We start from the raw sequence: 20,877 nt of genomic DNA on the forward strand, positions 1-20,877 counted from the left end.
TTATAAAATATAAAATAAAATACTTTAATGTATCTAAAATATAAAATAGAAATAACTTAATAATGATTAAAAAATGATGCTTACACTAGCATCAAATGATGATTAAAAACAGGTGATTAAACTGAAAGATTTTTTTAATTTTCGTTTAAATATTTATTGCACATATTTTTGTGACATCGACATGTCAGTTATGACAAAATAACAACCCCCCAAAAATATGTACATTTACAAATAACTCAAAGCAAAAGGAATAATTTTAAAATCATAAACAGAGTAAATCTATTCATTTAAGCACATTCATTTTATTTTTTTATTTTTACATACTGAGTTTATCTACCCGCTTTTCTGATAAATGAATAACTGTCCCTAAATAGGTAGCAAATTAAGCACTCATTATTATAATTATATATAATTTTGCTGTTTGAAAGAGCAAAAAAAACTCTTAATGTATCAATTTATTAAGTGTAAAGGTGCTTTAAATGTGAATAAAAAACAGGTGCTTAAACTGAAAGATATTTACTGTAAAATAGAAAATAGAAATACCATAATAATAATAAACAATGTGTTACTAATGTAAAAAAACATAACAAAACATTTCAATTTTATTTTAATTTTTACATATGAAGTACTTTTACACCCTTCTCTAATAACCTTTCTGTAACTTTAAATAGTAGTTGCATATTATATTACATATTATATTTTCTACACACTTTAAATACTCAACACATTATATATATGAGTAATAAAAACTGTGTACATTATACATTTATATTCTTTAATATATTTTTTCCCCTTTTTACATTATTATATACCAAATACTTGTATACCCTTCTATGACAAATAACCTTTCTGTAACTTAACATAGTAGTTACATATTGTATTACATATAACATATTTACATATATTTTCTGCACACTTTAAATACTCAACACATTATATATATATATACATACACACATACACATATACATACATACATATATACATACACACACACACACACACATATACATATATACACACACACATATATATGGTAATAAAAACTGCACATTATACATGTTATTTAGTATTTTTATATTTTTACATACTATACATTTTTCTGTAACTTTACATACTAAATACATATTGTATTATATATAACATATTTACATATTATATTTTCTGCACACTTTAAATACTCAACACATTTTATGTATATATATATACATATATAGTAATAAAAACTGCACATTATACATATTATATAGTATTTTTATATTTTTACATACTATACATTTTTCTGTAACTTTACATACGAAATACATGTTATATTTACGTATATTTTTTCAGTATACATTACACATATGACATTTTTATATATATATTTTTGCACTTTTATATACCAAGTACTTTTACCCCTTTCTTTGTCAAACACAATACAGTCCCTAACTTTACTGCCAGTTTTATACATTGTATTATCCACACATTTGGCATTTTATTTTTTAATGACATTACAAATGGTAAATATTGTTACATAACAGGTGGTTAAACTGAAAGATATGTACACAGAGACATGAAAACATGTCTTTTTCTTGACATTTTAAGCAGCAGCAGCCTTTTAATCCTGTCAGGTGTTAAAGTGACGCTGCCGTGTGTGTGTTTTTGGAGACAATGCCCTCCTGTGGTATCTCCTTTTTGAGCTTTTTTTATGTCGTTTTTTATCTGCCCTTTACTCTAGTGGCGACTATGAGAAATGTCTCCCGCCTACCAGCAGGCAACACACACACACACACACGCACGCACGCACGCTCTCACACTCACACGCGCGCGCACGCACACACGCGCGCGCACACTCACAGCCCTCCTATGTTTGTCAGACTCAAATCCGAGGGAGAGGAGCTAGCCGCCATTTTCTAAGCGTCTCTCCCTAAAACGAGAGAAAAAGGCTCGCGACAAACTGCCATCTGGACTACCTTTCGCTCACTGAGAATCGGATTTTTTGGTCAAGGATTGCCCGGAAATCGCCTACGTTTGAAGTAAATGTCGGTAGAAAGGAGAGTTTCACGGCCTTGTCTTTATATTCGCTCGTTAGCGGCGAGGCGAAGCTAGCTGCTCGAGTAAGGTGTAGATCGGTGATTCGCCCTGAATCCGGAACGAAACCCGAGCAAGCGGCTCCGTCAACCGGGCCTTTTCTGTAGGGGGGGCTGCGTGTTTTTCCTTTGGATTTATTTAATGGCAGACTGATCGATTCCGGCCGTGTTTTTTTGTGAGTGTGTGTTAGGACCCTTGGTTTTTTTCCACTAAAACTGCAGGGGATTGTTGCCGAAATTCCCTCGGATAGTGCAACCTCGTCACGTGGTAGGTTCCTCCTTTTTCTTTGTTAGCGAGCTAGCTAGACTGGCAGGGTCTACTCCCAACTTCTCAGCTTCTGACATATGTGCACTAACGATGCACGTTATTTCATAACTCACCAGATTCTCCACTAACACACAGCCGACACTCGTGTAGAAAAAACAGGCTGCTTGTATTTATTTCCGTAGTCTTAATTGCGATGCAAACCATGTCTCCACTCTGCAATAGCTCCTAAAGATAAGTTATGATCCATAACCAGACAGTGTGTGTTATTATTACGCCTAAATATGATATCATACACCTCCTCTGCTGTGTGTGCATGTGCATTTTAACCTATATTTATCACTTTAAGGCGTAAAACCATCACTAGGGTGAGCGCAGGTTACGTACTCATGACTAAAATGTTTACTGCCCCTAAAGAGGTTCACGTAGAGCTCACGACTTGTGCTAAAAAACTAATAATGTCAAAAAATCTTCAAATGTAATCCATATAATGTGATGAGGGCAGGTAGCGTTTCACTGCAGTTGCACGCTAGCTTTGCGAGCAGGTTGTGTTTCTTGCATCAGCAGCTTTCCCGAGCTAACGTTAGCCAGAAGCGCATTAATTTGCACGCAGTGTTCAGAGTGACATGAGATATTTTTCTTTCGGTTTTCGGGGTGTTTGGGTTACGTAGATCGGCTGCTGATATTTTATTATTATTATTAATTTATTTCGGGCACGGCTCGATGATACAAACAGTCTTATGGTTTTCCGCGGAAGCTATTTCAAGATTACGAAATAACGTTATTATATTGCACTCTTTGGAAGAGGGCAGAGGAGCCAGGCTTTTCCTTTCAAATGCACAAATGTTTTTGTAAACACCAGGAAGACATTTTGGTGATTACGTTATGGTTGGCTAAGGTTGGATGTGGACATTTTTTTTGTCGCATCTCTAAGCCAGACAGTTTGCAGAGATAGTGGTGGTATAACTGCATGTGGATTAAAGGGATGCATTTGCAAATGTTGGTTGTTTAATGTGCTCCCGTGAAGCATGAACGGTGTGTTTGAAGCGGAATGGGCGGTTTTAGGGAGATAAATTGCATTGCATAATCTGCTTCGGAAATACCAACATGGCGTAGTGCGCGCTGACTAGAAACTGCGGTGAAATACTGAGCCCCCATTCATCTGACCCTGCAGACGATACGCGGAGATGCAGCTCGCTTTTATCTCTTGTTTTACATGAAAGGACGCTTTTTAAAACTTTATATGGCCGCACAGGCAATCAGTGTGAATGCTGTGTAAACCCCTGGATCAGTACTCCTCCTTAATCATCTTTAAACATATTTAAATTAATAATAATGTTATTTGCAATCATATCTTGGTTAATTAGGTTCAACTGAAATTGACACAGGAACCCAGTCAGGATGACATCATGTGCTTTGGGCTAATGCTCGGGCCTAAATCCACCTACTTACACTGCCTGTGTGGACTGCACACTGACTTACCAGGGCACATGTAGGGCAGTGGGGTTTGGACAATTTGCATCGGCTTTTCCCTCTTTTCTTACCTCACCAACAGAATCCCAGAGCTTATTCTTTTAAAGAGGAGCCTTGTGAGTAAACGACAATGCAGGCTTGTTCACACGAGCATGGGTGTATAGTGGGAATTATTTATTGGCTCGCTGGGAAGTGGCTCAGATGTCTGCTGTTATTCCACCTATATCATTAGCATCCCATTCACCAAGGTCAGTGCTTATCATTCATTTTTTTTTCGGTATGCATTTAATGAGGGGGCTCTGTAGACAACTGCATTATTGTGATTACAGTGACATTTTCTGGGATTTTGTGCGAGCCAAGTGAATGGTCAGAGAGATAATGGGTAGATTTCATCTCAGATGTTCCTGCTCTTCATCTAAAGTGTTTTCCTCGCTGTCCCTTTTTGCAGGATCATTTTTAGCAACACTTCCAACCAGTAGGTCAACAGAATGTCAATGAGTCACCAGTTCATTTGATCGGGCCCTTTAACTCGATTAGTTGTAGCCATGTAACATAGGTTTGTTTTTTAAATTGTACTTGATAGTTAGTAGACAGTGTTTACGGTGTATTTTTAGTGATCATATTTGGTGCCAAATATCATAGAAAGGCTACTTTCTTTTTGGGTGGCGGTTAGTAATTTTCCACTCTCACTCTTTCTCTAAAGGCCTACAGAACCTGTAGTGCAAGTATTTCATATGTAGGCCTCATTGTGCATGTGTAGAGCCTACCATCATGCTGCTACTCACTGAGAAATGATTATTTAATATGGAAAAACATTTGTTTTTAAGTCAAAGCATTTGTTGCCACAAAATGCCTTTGAGACAGAACTGTTTTGCAGCTTTTAGGGTATCAAGTTAACAGTCATCCCTTATGTTATTGGCTTCAGAATAGTTATGAGTGCACTAAGATAAATTAAACTTTGGTTAAGCTGCCAGAATAAGTACTACATCAATACTTAAACATGTTCTACTAGTGTCTGTGTATGTTTGTTTACACTGTGTAGTCCATCACTGAACAGGGCTGTGAGTGCTACCTGGGAATTGTTGATGGAAAAATATCTCCACCCTACATCCGCCCACACCAACAAGGATCAGAATTTAATGTAGTAAGGTTTTTACGGGGTTCCCACGGTCATGGAAGTCCTGGAAGAGTCATGGAATTTCACAAACATATTTTCCAATACTGTAAAAATCATAGAATACGTAAAAAATATTTTTTTGTTGTGGCAGTGAAATTGTGATCTCTGAATTAATTTTCTGTGGGCCTAGCTGTCAACATAACTCCAATATGTGTGACATTTGTTTACCATCACATATATTTTTTATTTTCTCTTTGTGTATGCCAGCAAACTGAAATTACAATTATGGGAAAGCAGGGCAAATAATTATTATGTGTTCTTGAAAAGTAATTATAAAGTTGTGAATTTTGTCTTTCAAAATGTGTAGAATGTGTTTAATGTGTGTATGACACTACTTTGTCTAACTTTATGTCTCGTCTCCACCCTGTTTTTTTCTCTTTGTTCTGTCCAGGCTGTCCTCAGGTGGGGCAGTAAGCGGGTGGAGTGGAGCAGGCCGCGGTGCCCGTCCCTCTGCACTGCATGGCTGCGATGGCGCCCGCTCTCACCGACGCCCCAGCCGAAGCTCACCACATCCGCTTCAAACTGGCTGCCCCATCCTCAAGTCTCTCACCGGCCAGTGCAGAGAACAACGGTAACGCCAGCAACATCCTCATCCACAGCAGCGGCCCCGCCAAGTGCAAGGCCGCGTCCGAAGATTGCCCTCTCGACTTCTGCGGCGGCGACCAGGAACAGCAGCAGCAGCAGCCCCAAGCCGACTCCGTGGCCCAGGCCTCAGCGCTGGGAAAGCTCCAGCCGCTGGTGGCTTCCTACCTATGCTCTGATGTGACACCTGTCCCTTCAACTAAGGAGTCAATCAAGCTGCAAGGAGTCCTCATTAAACAGTCTGTGCTGAAAAGCCACAGGATACTGCCCAGCTCCCTGCTCAACGGCGGAGGAGACTTCCTGTTGAGGAAGAGGCAGGCGATCGAACTCAAAAGCCTCATGAGTGGCAGCACGAACGGAGGTGGCCAGCCCATGGCACCTGTCAATGGTTTGGCCAAGAAACTGGCCACTATGTCCGGCCCTGGTTGCGTGGTGGCGGTGAACGGTGACAAGCCGTCTGCCGCCACAGACTCTCAGTCCCAGAACCTGCCCTTGGACTCCGAGACCTTGACAGCTACCTTATCAGGGCATATCCCGGTGAAAGGAACCCTTAAACAGAAGCATTCCTCTGGGGTTTCTCAAAATACAGATGGAAAAAACCTTGAACCGCCAGTGCTCCAGTCCGCTGCACTTTCCCCGTATACCCACGACAACCCTAACCCCACTGAACAAGTGAATCCAGAGGAGGCAGATTCACACACGCCTACCAGTCAGCCACCGGGGTCTGATAGGGAGAGACCAGGTAGCAGCCAGCAGGGCTCCCCGTCTTGCACACCTGCGCCACAGCCTCCCCTACCCTGCACCTCTTCCTCGGACAGCCTTGATGCTCACGTTAAAGAGCGCACTCTTCTCAACAGCAGCCGCCAAGCTGAGATCGAAAGCCGGCTGCGGCGCCTGCGCAAACGTCTTCAGGTTGTACAGGCCAAGCAGGTGGAGCGGCACATCCAGCAGCAGCTGGGCGGCTTCTTGGACTCGGCTCTCAGCCGGCTCCTGGCCGGTAACCGCAAATCGGAGACGGCGACCCCTACAGCTACGTGGAGGACTGGACGCCACTCTTCTTCAAACAACAGAGACGGCCTTGGTCGCTTCCTGAAAAGCGGCTCCATGCCCTTGGAGCTGGAGCGGCTGTATCTGAGCGGATCGGCCAACCTTCATTCTGTTGAAAGCGCCTTTGACTCAGATGTAACAGAAAGTAGCTCTGGAGGGGACTCTGACCTGGAGGAGGAGGAGCTCACCAGAGTGGACATTGAGCAGCGGCACGTCAAAATGTAAGTAGAAGTGTCCTCACACACTGAGACAACAGACTTATTTTCTGTACATACATGACTCTGCAGTTCCAGTGGAACTTAAAAAGCAGCATTTTTATTAAAAAAAGGTGGTTTGATATAGGGCTGGGTGATACGGTTAAATAAAACAACAAAATTTTCAATTATACAGCTGCTATAGATGATGTTATGTGGCAAATGTAATCATGGTGCAACATTATCCACAGTTAAAACAGCTACACTACAAATAACTGTCAGGGTTCATACGGTCATGAAAAACCTGGACCCACAGGTTTTCTTTAAAAAGATTTAAAAAAGCACAAAATTTCTCCTTTAAAATATCTCTAATTTTTTTCTTTTAAAAATCGCCAAACATTTTAAAGAAAATAGAAATTGCCAAAATATTTTCTTTAGAATCACCATAATATTTTCAAGAAAAAGATTCTTTTTTTTTTCTGAAAAAACTAAAGAAAAAATTGCCAAAATTTCAGTTTTAAGAATGAGAGAACGTATGGTCTTGAAAATTTGCCAAAAAGTCATGTAAAAATGTTTATGAACCTTGCTGTATGCACAAGTTGAATGCCGTAACGTGAAAATGTTGTTGTGCGTATTAGTGGCTGTTACAAAGTGCCAGTTTCGCCTTCTTTTGCTACTGCTAATACTTCTGGTTAATGGCGGGTGGTAACTGGGGTTGAAGGTGCATTGTCACCCCCTCTGTGGGTTTATGGGTACTTTAATAATATGGAGGAATCATTAGACATTTATTTTATTTATTTTAATTGCATTTAGATCATTATTGTTATTGTTTTATCGCCCAGCCCTAGATTCACAGTTGTTATGATTGCCTCATGCCTAAGTAACTCATTACTCTCACATTTCCACAGTCCTGTGTAAGTCCCTGTATTTCTGGTCCCTGCAATATGCTACTCAGGCCTAGCAGGTGCTAATGACAATTATAACTGCCCAGTCTGCCTCAGTGGTGGTTGGGTCAAACTCCAGGGAGGGGTAGAGATACCGTTCGCCCAGAGAGCATGTGTAGTAGTGTGGGTGGTATCATCCTGTGGTGAAGGCACAGGCTGGATTGGGCTCAAAGTAAAAAGCTCTCTCGTCACACAGCGCTTCCTCCTGAGTGGGGCCGAGGCTGAAACTGAACGTTCTGTTTATCTGCAGAACGAACGAGCGAGAGCCCACAGAGCCGGTGCATGTTTTGATTTAAACTGAAATCAAGATGGGAACGTAGAGTCGGGGGTTGTGGTGTTTTTTTTTTTTTTTTGCAGAAGGTGTGGGTTTTATGTATTTACACGCTGCCTGTTGTGGTGTCCGTTTCGCCTCAGCAGGAGTTTGTAAATGTATTCCACGGGAAGTTCACGTTGTCATTTCTGTGTCATTAGTGTTTGGACGGGGGGGAAAAATACAGCAGGTGGGTCAGCAGTGTTAATGACTTACTGACCTGTGCGGATTGGGTAGATTATTAACAACGGAGCTGAGAACACCGATTTTTATTATCCTTCTCCGTGTTGACTTTAGACCTTTGACCCAAATATCTTCATAACCCAACAGGAAGCTTGTGTGTTTGTGTGTGATACCAGATCCAAATGCAGGAAAATTGATTGTAATGTATTCATACTGTGTCTGCGTCCCAGTTAAGGTCAAAGGAGGTGGTAGAGCAGTTTATGTGCAAATTTTTAGCACGTCATTTTCAAGGAGAGTGGAGAGTGAGCTACATTTATGTGGTTTAAGATTATGGGACAGGGTTCCTCTGTGTCCTAAAAACGTCTGAAAAGGCATTAAATTAATTAATCTAAAAAAAAGGGCCTTAATCTGTATTATGAGGTCTTAAATTGTATATTTCAAAAGTCTTAAAAATGCAAATTATTTTAATTTAATGCTTACTTGAAATGGCTTTTTTTTTATATAGTTTCTGTAAAATTGGTCTTAAATTTAATTCCGAGTGGCATTTAAAAAGTCGTAGAAAATCCTGTTTGCCTTAAGCTGTAGGAACCTTGGTTGGAGGAGTAAGATTCATTTTGTTAAATGATAATTTATGTAAACACAGGTAGTCAAAGAGGAATTGTTTTAAGTTGTTTAAGTTCCCATTCTGCTTATTCATTAATTCTCAAATTAAAATTCTACAGTAGTTTTTTATTTCAAGCCTGAATATAATGTACTTTAGGTATGTAACAAATAAATTATGACCAAAGCCTGTACTACTACTAAAGCAGGATATAGAAGTAATTGTGTAGATAGTGAAGGTAAATGCTGCGATGGGGAAGTTTGCTGACCCAAAAAGGCCATCTCATTATGTAAAAGATATGTACGCTTGATAGAAGGGCAGTGTGCTGTACCATGAGCTAAGGTACACAGTTAGTAACTAAGCAACACTGTCTATATTAGCACCATTGATATAGATGTTTTTATGTTTATGTTTTAGTCTTAGTAGTTACACATTGAGCTAATAACAGACTTTCAGTTCACAACTATTGAATTTAAGCCTTGCCAAAGCAGTTTTACTAAAAGAGAAGACTTAAAATGTGTGTTTGTTTTAACACCTGGATCAACATCAGTTTTCCTGTGCTGCATTCAGGCGCAATGAAACCACTGGAGCCTGAGAAAATTGGTTTGATTTGTTTTTTTAAAAAACATAATAAGCATCTTGCAAATAAATGTCCCACAAATTATGAACAAAAATATTTCAAGGTGACAAAAGAATCCCCTGCAGATTAGCTGGGGGTATTATTGATATTATTCTAAAAAGGGAAACATGTCCAGAAAATTGTATTCGTTATTAAATTATGTATTTAAAATAATCATACAGACAAAAAATATGTAGCACTTTCTCAAGGTCATATTCTTTTTTAATTTGTAATTTTCTTTTTTTTTTTTGGTCTATTTTCATCTAACTTTTTATTATCTTGCAAACATTTTGCCATTTCTTGTTAATTTGCCTGTCTCCTTCTTCCCATGTTTTTGAAAAAATTCAAGCCAATTTGCTCAGTTTTCAAAGGTTTAATCAGAGATCAGTTTATCACACATCTCTGTTAGGCTTTTTATTATATCAATATTCTATCAATCTTGTGATGTGACATTAAATATTGTCTTACATTTAAGATTTGTATTTCCCTGGTTTCAAAGGCTGCATTACACTTAACTAAGTTAGTTACTTACCAGAATGTTCTGGCTGTTCTATTATTAGCCTTTGCTCACTTAGTCATTCTGTCCACATTATTCTTGGTTATTTATTATAAAGTCTCATTGTGTAAATATTTTGTGAAAACACCAGTAGTCAATCCTACAATATCATCTTGATATCAAGTTATTTGGTTAAAAAAATATGTTAATAGTTTTTTTTTTCTGTATTACTGAAACAATACCTTTTTTAATATAAAGTTAAATCCAGTAATGCGTATAATGGAGTCAGATGGTCATATATAAGTAAATGTTCAATGACATTACATGAAATGTGATTGATTATTACAGTTGTAGTGAAAGTGAAAGGTCTACCTATTGAGAGGGGGGTTAGGAATTGGATAGTAATTTTGGAAGTTGTAGGTGCTTTCCACAGTTCTTAAATCTTCTGTAATACCAAGGAGTATATTGAATTAGGCTGATATGTTTCTAATAGCAAATTACATTTGTCAGAAGTCTGTAATATTGGGGTCATCATGATAGAAACTGGAATTTAGATAACATTTTCTCATCAAATTAGGAATTTATTGTTAAGAAAATAAAATAGAATTTTGCTGGGACAGAAAGTATTGAGATGATTGAATCTCACAGATATAAAAGCCGTACTAAAGAAAAAGAGGTTAAAGGCTGCATTGGGTTCAGGTCCTGTTTACACCTGTATGCATCATGCATCTCCAGCTGACCACTTGCTTACAGCCTTTGTTGTTTAACGTTAGAAAGTCAAAGGGCACAGTTAGAGAGATTTTCGGCAGGTTTCCATGACATATTTGCCAAAACTTAAGCGATATTTTAGAAATGTTGAGAAAACACATTTGTGAGATGACTGCTTATCCACTTAGTGATGTTCTGTGACTTCTTAACATTTCAAAAAGCACTGCGATGGATGTTCAAAACATTAGCAGGCTTATTTCTATTGTAGCCACCGCACTTGCCACCATTATTTCCAATCGAAGGCGACGTAGGCGTGTTATGCGAGCGATAATTGAAAGGCGAGCCGCTTGTATGTGGGAGTGGCCACATATGGTCCACGATTTGACAGGAATTGTGGATTCAAAACTTGCACTTGTATTTATTGCTGTCCACTTGTGATCAGATCACTCAAAACACATTTTTATACCAGGTGTAAACAGGCTCAGGGTTTTTATGAATGAGGTTTATAGGTGAGTGTAGGACATATTTGGAAACATAATGGATTATATTCGCAGGATGTCTAAGACCCGTAACCTGCTTTCCTTATAAATTAGAAATCCCACCAAATTGCGAGCGAAATTACTTTATTCTTTGATTTTGGGTTGATAAAATTTTAATTAAGACTGCTCCAACGACATATAGACTCAAAACTAAGCATTTTTTCTGTATCATGTTGGAAAATTGCCCAAATTAAAGTCCCACGTTTATGCTCCTTGAAGGAAATAGATTTTTAAATAGTTGAGATGTAAATGTGTAAATTCAGCAGCAAACACCAGCTAATTTCAGAGCTACATAACCAAGAGTTTGTGACTTTTTCCCTCAACATAAAACAGCATATTTGTGTCTGATTTATCAGTTAAAAAATCAGTGTGTTGTGTTGCATGTCAGTTTAACTAGTGCTCCTAAATTCTATGCTGGTGCTCCTAAAATATTTGGGAAGGAGCACTAGTGCTACCAGTGGAAAAAGTTAGTCTGGAGAGCTGGCGAAGGATTTAACCCATTGTTGTGGCACCACATCAGTGCGGATAGTTGTGTTGTACATTATCAGGCATTGTTATTGTTGTATGTTGTTTTATATCGGACCCTGATGGAAAGCAAACTGCTCCGGTTGTTTGCTGAGCTCAAGCATAAATCATATTTTTTGCAGTTTCACAAACTGCCTGTTTAGTACTAACTACATGTACTTTCATATTTGAGAAAGCTTCTGGAAGGCTCAGAGGTATTATTCAGATTAAACAGCAGGGATAAGGCAGGCTACCTCAGTACAAAAGTAACATGACTCCTGCTCAGCTCATTACAGTCATCACTGCGTTTTCCTCTGACCAACCTCCCTCTAATGTCCTTAAATAACTGAGCAAAATTACTGGTAACAAACTCATTTTCTTTCTCATCAGCTTCATTCTGAACTGCAGTTTATCTTTCATAGCAAACATGATACATCTTGTCCCTGCTTTACCATGAAAGCCAACCATTGTAAGGGTTTTTATTGCGAAGCAGGTACAGCTTTTTGCAACCTTAGTCACTGCTGTGAACATCTGCTCTTAAGTGCATAAAAATAGGTCTTTCGTACACCTTATTGATTCAGCTTGAGTTAAAGCACTTGTGTGAGACGTTTGGAGCATTAGTAAAGCAGCAAACCACAATTTTCCATTTTAAGATAAGATTTTGAGATATAGTGAAGAAATGTCCTGAGCCGAATGAAGTCACGCGCCCTCTGTGTGTTTTAATTTGAGTGCCTCTGTGGTTTGTTTTGGATAGCTGGTTGGATGCATGTTGGTGTATGTTTGTGTCTCATTGGCTAGCTCATGTCTTGCTCAATGCTGGCGTGAGCATCCCTGCTCAAGCACGGCACATTTAGAAATTTGTTTTTTTGTGCGACATGCATGTTTTTCAGCTAAAACGGACTGTGAAAATGGTCTTTTAATTATCATATTGACATTATACCACCTTTCACAGAATCTCTTCAGCTATCAACATAAGGCTATTTATTGTGAATTATTTGCATTACCGTGTTGTTGACATTGCAGTGGCTTGCGCGGCTCCATAAATTAGTAAAGTATTGGTTTTTAATAGAGTGCCTCAGGGAGGTCGTTCTGGAAGTTAGCCTGTTAGCGTCCCCTGCTTCCCTCGTCAAAAAGTCAGTGGGATTTTTCCATTGGAAATCTAACACCGCTTTCAGGATTTTTAATCTAAACTAAATGCAATTGGCAGAGGTTAAGAGCTGATGTCAGGCTATAAATCTCATTTAGCTGCTTGTTAGCAATCGCCTTCTTCAGGACAAAAACGCTTCAAAGGTCACAGTAGGATATTTACTGACATATTTTATGTCGTAGAACAAAACATGGTCTCCTCAGACATGTAACTAAAAACTCATTCAAAAAAATCCACTGACTTTGAGTTGCTGGAGGTGCTAAAACAGATTTCTGGGTTTTAGGACTCATTACTTGGGCTTACTATTGTGGAAATACAGTGTTTACAGCAGCAGGCAGCTCTACAGCAGCGCAGCAGGCAGCTCTACAGCAGCGCCGCAGCAGTTTAGCGTGGTATCGTTCACATCAACGCAGTAAGCTCTTTCAGCACTGTTGCTGTTGTTTAGTGCTGTTTATGGAGTTAGCACCGTTAGCTGGTAGCCTTCGGCTTTGCCTCCTACATGTTGCCAACCGTTTTTATACAACTCATACACTCTGGACTTTGCATAGAGCCCCTTTAATGTGTGTCAAACTACAGAATTGCAAGCATGTTCAATTACTGTGTCTTACAGTATTTAGACCTGTATGGCTAATTATGATACAGACGTACTCACTGATGACTGCAGTACATGAGCTTATTTCAACCTTTAGTTTTGTATGTAGCTTTTTTTGCAGTAATGTTCTCTGGTTATAACAACACAAAACATTTGAAGATGACATAAAAGCTTTGAATTAATTTTATAATTAATGCAGATGACTGATTAATTAATCACTGACTCTGAGCTTTATCTGCTGACCCACATAACAGCCTGCTGAAGCAAATATTGCGATGTTGCCCTCCCTGCAGGAAATGTTTGAAGAAACCCAATGTCATTTTTCACTCATAAAAATAACCCAGATCTGTGCGCACATGACAGCTGGTTGTGCCAATTTTTTAAGGGCAAGAGTTTTGTGTTTTGGCCTCTATTACTTGCTACAATATACAGCAAAATTATGCAATTTAATAATAATAAAGCAGGGTCAGAGAGAGACGTTAATGTGCTCTGATGTTCCCAAACAAGCTTTGTTATTGTAAGTTATTGTGCTGCTGTCACAGAAGCATCCATCGCTTACAGGTTTGCAAATGTTTGCCAAGTGGTAGCACATGTAAAGCTAATAATTCCCTGTATGCCGGGTGAAAGCTGCCTTGGAAATATAAAACTGCTCATCTGTAATGCCTTTCTAAGCAGCCGTCTGATGCACATTGTATAATCATCCATCCAACAACCAGTAAAAAACAGGTTCTCAGCTCCCAACCCTGCAGAGGAGAAGCCTCTCCTCAATGTGAACACGTTAGTCCTCCAGGAAGTAGGGTGTGTGTATATAACCATAATGCCACATTTTCACAACTGACATTTTGTCTCAGTTACCAATTAATGGCTTACAGTGCTACACCAGTCAACACTACAGACAATGTAACGTCTTCTTCAGGTACCAGCACCTCAATTATTTAACGTCAGCAGCTTAGTTGACAGCAGTGTGGAAAATAACCTATTTGGGCTGCTTGTTTGGATGCAGCGCGTTGCTTACAACTAATCCTGTCATCCCTGTCTATACTGTAGACGTGGTTTCCCGTATCTTAGAGGATTGGGGGCCGGCCAACATCTGTTGTCGTGCTTATGCTGCAGGGCCTTTCTGCTCCAGCCAGTATGTCTGTCTGTGAATGTGACGTCCACAACGGCCTCTAGCAGGGTGTGGGTGCTGTTAGCTCCAGAAATGAAGTCTGCTTTTATAGGAGCTGCGAAATGACAGACAGTTAATGCATTAAGGGTGACATATTCATGGAAAGTGTGTTTATTTAGACATGGAGCACGGGTTGTTCTGGAACGAGTGGGCACCGTTTCTTGTTTCTGAGGCAACAATAATGCTCATCAGGAAATCTCAGAGCTTACATAATAGACAGAACAATGAAAATGTCGGGAATTTTGTCATCTGACCAGCACTAAAATGCAGCAGGATTTTTGTCTGTCAGATGATAAAACTAGGGCTGGATGATCCAGAGTCCACCGGGTCCGCAGAGCGTGCCTGCTGCTCGTGAATTAGGGTAACTAGGTTGGCCGAGGCTACAGCGTGCCTTTCATGCTTATGGCTCAGCATTACTCTGCATTCTGAGCAGCTTTGCTATGATTTTCCCTTTTTTTCCTTCTCATTCCTCCGTGTGTGTTGATGTATGTATGTGAGCGCCTGTATAGATCTCTGTCCCGTTTGACACATCTGGATGTGTTTAGCTCAGGCCCAAGTTCCTCAACACGAACCCACAGGCGTTACATAACCCCCCTCTTTTATGTAATGACTGCTGCAGCTCTCCGGCTGAATTTGCCCTCTCTCGTTTTTCCTGCCCCACACCCTGTCGGCCTGCCTCGCTCACAATCCCGGCTCCCGAGCAGTTTCTTCCTGTTTGAGATGAGTTTAAGCAGCTGTCCTGTGAAACTCCAGCCAGCCACGCTTTAAAATAAAACCTGAAAAATAAAGCAATTATCACCTTCTCCTAAATGTTTCTGTGTCTGGATAATTTTCAGCTCTTTTAATGTGCTTTTGAAAATCCTTGACTCTAGAGAACAAAGAAATCAAAATGACAGCTCCTGCTTTGATTTCCCTTGTTCTTGTTACTAAGCATGAATGATGGCTGAATGCTTTGTGAAGCGTACTTGCAAAGTAATTTTATTTTTCGTTTCATATGGAAAAGCAAAATGTCTACAGGTCTTTTCCCTTTGCTTCACCCTTCTCTTTATAATCATGTTCCTCTGGCATTTTCTACAAAGAGCTCAGGTTTCAAAATGTGAACATGGGTGTGAGAACGTGTGAATTATTGTTATTGTTATTAGTTGCCACATAATTCATAAAAACAAGATAAGTGTAAGTCAGACATGAGCTTGGTTAGTTCTGTCATGATTGAGTGTTTTTATACACAATTGGAGTTAATATTGAGTATGTGTTGTGAATCCTAATGAATAAGTTCTCATAATTTATGTATCCACACTGTGCATCCAAAATAAGACAAAATTCAAATTAGGTTTTGATTTGACACATTTGGCAGCCAAATAACTGTATTTACAATAAATAGCCAGCAGCTTTATTTTTGTGTAACGCTATTTCTTGTAAGATCTGTAAAGAAAGTTTTGTAGGTTTGTGAAGCCTTCTTTTTTTATTGCCAGCCTGATCAAAATTTGGACTTTAAAATCCTGTTTTCACTTGATAGCAGCACTTTACAGCTGTGGCACATCTGCAAAACCATGTGAAAACAAGGAAGTTGGGATGAATGTCAGCTGCACATTTAACAAAAACTCAAAACTGTCAGCTGTTAATTTCCAACTACTTTGATAATGGATAAATTGGCTTGTTTTTTTTAAAGAAAGAAAAAGAAATGTCGAAATTCTTTGATTTCAGCATCTAAAAAGTGAATATTTTCTGTTTTTTTTTACTCTTCTATGACAGTAAACTGACACTTTAGGATGAAATGCTGATTGACATTTTTCACCATTTTTTTTAACCTTTTAAAGATCAATTAATCAAGAAAATAATGCACAGAATAATCAATAGTGTATTTAATGATTAGAAGCAGTCCTAGTCTGAAATGGACAGAAATTGGGTGGTGTCATTTTTTTGGGCTGTTTATACATTATTGTGGTGTACACTTAGTTTTATTTTTTGGGTTGTTGTGCATTGATTTTGCATAAAATTAGTTAACTTACATTTATTATATTAACGTTCAAATGGTAGCTTATGTACGAGAATATTTTGAATTGGCTGCTCTCGCTTGAGTCGTGGAAACATTGTAAACATACCCCTAAATCATGTCACTTGGCAGCACATGCAGGTTGGAATTTAAGTGTCTAAATCTCAGAATAATGGTGGTAAAGCTCAGCGTAGAGTGTTTGGATGAGCGGTTCTTAAGAAAGCTGCACGCAGCAGCACCAGAGCAGTCGGCCCGTCCCAAATGTTCTGAGCAGACACTTCACTAGAACTAATAAAGTGACATGCTGTATATGTCTGCAGGTGTTCGCATTATTCTATCATTTAAAGTGCTGCAGGCATTACAGTTTTTTGTCCTGGTTCCTGTGGCAAAAAGCCAACAGAATTTTTTTAAATGAATTTTGGATTTTGTTCTGTTTCTGCAGCAAACACAAGTTTATATGTGCACATTTTGTTAAGTAAGCCCCACTTTGATGATTTTTTAAAGCGTAGACGCGATCACCAGAAGTAAACAGTTAATATTAGGCTGTAAATAAATCACATTTGCATGATTTAATGCCACCACAACAAGGCTGCAGAGCAGTGTTTGGCGTGATGACGCTCTGTAGTTTCGTTTAGCCACAACATCACCACCTGACAATTATGAGGTCCTGTCTACGTTTTGAGTGGTTTTAACATATTAAGCTTCAAAGTTTTGCAATTAAAATAGCAAGAGGGGTATTTGCTAACCTCTTTTTTGTTGTACTTCTAATGTCAAAATCTCATGAGCTTGTGTTTACCACAGACTGTAATGCAGGCATTTAACCAAAAACACACTCAAATAACAACAAGTGCTGAAATGCTAACTAATTCATGCCTTTTTAGGACTCATTGCTGCAGCACTTTATTGGTCATAATTTCTAAGCTTGTAATTGATTTTTTCCTGAATAAACTATAGCCATAGACTGCATGTTCTTTACTGGAGACTGATGCAGAGAGGAACATATTAGTGTCTTTGTGATTGTAAAAATGTCATACCAGTTGGATCATCACTGAAAATGTCCTGTAAAATGATGTCTGGAAAACAGTGGGAACCCTGTTTGTGAAGCTTGTCTGCTCCCATTTGATAACTGATGAAGTTAGAATAATCTGACAAAGCTGTCGATTATAAAATACAGCAGCAAACATATAATAGTGCAGCAAAACGTCTCTGTTGTGGAGTGTGTGTTTTTAGGTATAAAACGTTTGTCAGAGCCCTTGTCTCTTTTCACTTTTATCTCACAGTAGACTTGGATGTATACGCTCTGCTGAACATCTGCTCACAGTGCTGAAATGATGAGCAAAAAAATGGCAGAGCAGATGACAATTTATTGAGAATTACATATAAAGTGTACGGCATAATTACATTGCTTCTTACAAGCATTGGGCATAGAAAGTTAATCTCCTACCAGCAGCCAGTTGTGTGTCCATATGGAGAGGAAGTGCCCCTATTCTATTGTGTGTATATTAACAAACACACACAATAGAATAGAGCAACACTGTTGACAAAAATGCACTTGATTTTGGCACATAATTGGTGATAGAAATAGGATTTTGTGTTCACAGTATGAAAAGAGCAGCTCAAATAATGTCTGGGTCTTTGAAAACGAAAATTGTTTCTTTGAGCTTGGAGGAAAAAATCACACGTCTTCTGTGTTGATGGTGAATTTCCAGTGGAAAGGTGCATCAGGTGGAGACGGGTCAGCTCGCTCAGAGGGCCTGTTGGTTTTTTTGGCGGATGGTTGGGCCACGTGTTTTGTGCGGATGTGTTGGTTTTGGTGGGGACAGTATGGTACAGGGGAGCGCCACGCAACATATGTGCTGCATCCAGAGAAGCACCACAATGGAGAATGTGCTGACGGCCACAAAACGGCGGCTGTAGTGATTGCCGCTGGTGCTTTGTGTGTGTGGGAGTCGGGGGGGAGGAAAATATGTCCTGGTTAGAGAGGGGGGGCGGTGCAGCTCCTAGTGTGCGGATGGGGGGGGGGTTCTCAATGCTGCTGACTGACCCCTCCTCCTCATCCTCCTCCGTCACTCTGACGATTAAGGTCACTGGACTTGTAATGGCCTCTGTGTTTATATTTTACTGCAATTTTAGCTCTTCCTGCTTCCGTTTCAATCTTATCTAGACCAGTGGTTGGCAGCTTTTGTCCTCAGGACCCTGAGAACTGAAAACCCTTGTGTTTTTCATTTTAATTCATCCAGCACATCAAGTCTAACTCAGAGCCCTTTTGAGTACAAAGCAAGTTCAACATACCAAAGATGCCTTCTCATTATCTGGCTTCACTAACCCTAGCATTGGCCGTCTGGATAACTGGTATGAGGAAGCTGGTTATCAAGTAGCTCAGTCAACTCCACTCACCTTACTATCCAGCCATGTGGAAGAGACACATATTTGTCATTTATGAGCAAGAGAACCACAGATGTAGTTAATAATATAATAAGAGATGGTGGGAATGTCTTGTTTAGGTATAGCTAAAAGAAGGGATGCCCGATAATATGTCCAGAACTTAATTTCAGTTTTGCAGGGGTTATACTCTGCTTTGATGCGTTTATGTGCTCATCACTTAAATATTGCAACTGTTAAATGAGGGTCATATCTTAATTTATTTTTATATATTCTATATGTACATAACTTTACATACTGCTCGGTGGCATGTGAGTTTTCCACTGGAGATCTCAGTAGTCATCATTTTTTTTGATTATATTTTTTGTCTTGGGGATGGGTGATAATATCAGCAGAAATTGGCTTTAAAATAAAATATCAGAATAGGCCACCATGCTGATTTTTGCTGATAATAGAATTGTAAGCACTTTCCTTAATTGATTATTTGAAGAAATTGGCTCGATTTCTTTCAAAAACACGAGAAAAGGGCAATAAGATTAACAATCTATAAATCATTATTTAAAAAAAAACATAAAAACTTTTCAAAGAATATCAAATGTTTTTTTCCTCAAGGTTTACAGCAACATATTGCATATTCTTTGACAGCATTATGTAGCCTATCGATTAATCAATTAAATGCTGCATGTTCAATTAAATTCTTTACTGCCGATTAATCGTTTGTCAATTATTTGTTATCATCCTTAGCCGATATCACAGACTGACAAAGTTTGCTTGTACAAAACATCAACTCTGAGCTGAAGTATTTTTCTGATTTTGCACAATGCATAAATATTACATACGGTGCAAATAACGTAATGTTGATGGTGGTACATGTTAATTGCAGCAATTGTCTGATTTGTTGTTTACCAGAGTTAAATTGAAGTAATAGCCTATAACGTTATAACAGAATAAAAAGACTTGGTATACGACACATAACTTCCAAATTTTAAAAGTAGGCCAAAATTGTAGTATTATGTATAATAAAATAGAATGAGTATTTTTTTATATTTAATTGGATGATGATGCAACTTTTCTGAATATGTCACATAAAATCACTTAAAAATAATGCCAGACTGTGTCTGCTACTGAAATAAAGAGTGGGAAAGTAGTTACTGACCGATGAGGTCTGTGATCACAATGCTGTGTTTGTAATCACAGGAGCCAGCTAACGGCGTGTGTATTATTTTTCTAATAAAACACAAGCTTTGCTTTTTATTTTCAGTTATTACACAGGTGATAAATTTATTCTGAGCTGCGGTGAGTGTAAGATCAAACAGATTGTGAGTGATCATTTCTGTGTGATCACTGTGCACAATTAAAATGCAGATAAAATCATTGTGTTTATTGTTGTAAATTATCTTTATGAGCCAGAAGCTCTGTTTTAAAACCAGTGGAAATAAAAAAAAAGCCTGGAAAAAAAGAATGATTCTACTGACCTATAAAAATATATTCTCTCATGTCTATGTTGGAATATTTGTTTTCCAGTGATCTAATTGGTCAGTGGTCTGAGTGTTGAAAGGCTGTGATTCAGTCTGTAATATCAGCCCTCTCTGGAGCAGCTTCAGCATAAGTTACCACGGTGATTTATCCCTGTTGAAGTGAATCAGCTTTGTAGTGCTGAAAACGCAGGGTTAACCCTGACGTTACAGCTCTCAGGTCCTCATGATACAGCTAAAGGACTGGATGTGGGATCCACCATACTTTACATTCTCCTTCAACCTTAACCCTTTGAGCAAATTGGCTCGATTTCTTTCAAAAACACGAGAAAAGGGCAATAAGCAACTCAAGAAGAAATGGCCCAAAAATGAGCAAAAAAGTAGAAAAATACATAAAAATTAGAAG

At 38.8% G+C, this 20,877-nt stretch overlaps 1 protein-coding gene across 3 annotated transcripts in view; it reads left to right on the top strand.

Moving 5' to 3' along the window:
- The window catches only part of kansl1a (KAT8 regulatory NSL complex subunit 1a), a 51,937-nt gene that overhangs the window by 5,406 nt on the left and 25,654 nt on the right, over positions 1 to 20,877 (top strand). For 2 of the 3 annotated variants that reach the window (XM_042507352.2, XM_088070132.1), the window contains exons 1-2: positions 1,853 to 2,340; positions 5,379 to 6,837. In XM_042507352.2, coding sequence (XP_042363286.2) covers positions 5,447 to 6,837 — 1,391 coding nt within the window. In that variant the 5' untranslated portion in view covers positions 1,853 to 2,340; positions 5,379 to 5,446. Of the gene's footprint in view, positions 1 to 1,852; positions 2,341 to 5,378; positions 6,838 to 20,877 lie in introns of those variants that run through there. The other variant, XM_088070131.1, reaches the window with a different exon arrangement.

The sequence above is a fragment of the Plectropomus leopardus genome, chromosome 19 (genome assembly GCF_026936395.1).
Source record: "Plectropomus leopardus strain MGB_pleo_1.0 chromosome 19, ASM2693639v1, whole genome shotgun sequence".
NCBI lineage: Eukaryota > Metazoa > Chordata > Actinopteri > Perciformes > Serranidae > Plectropomus > Plectropomus leopardus.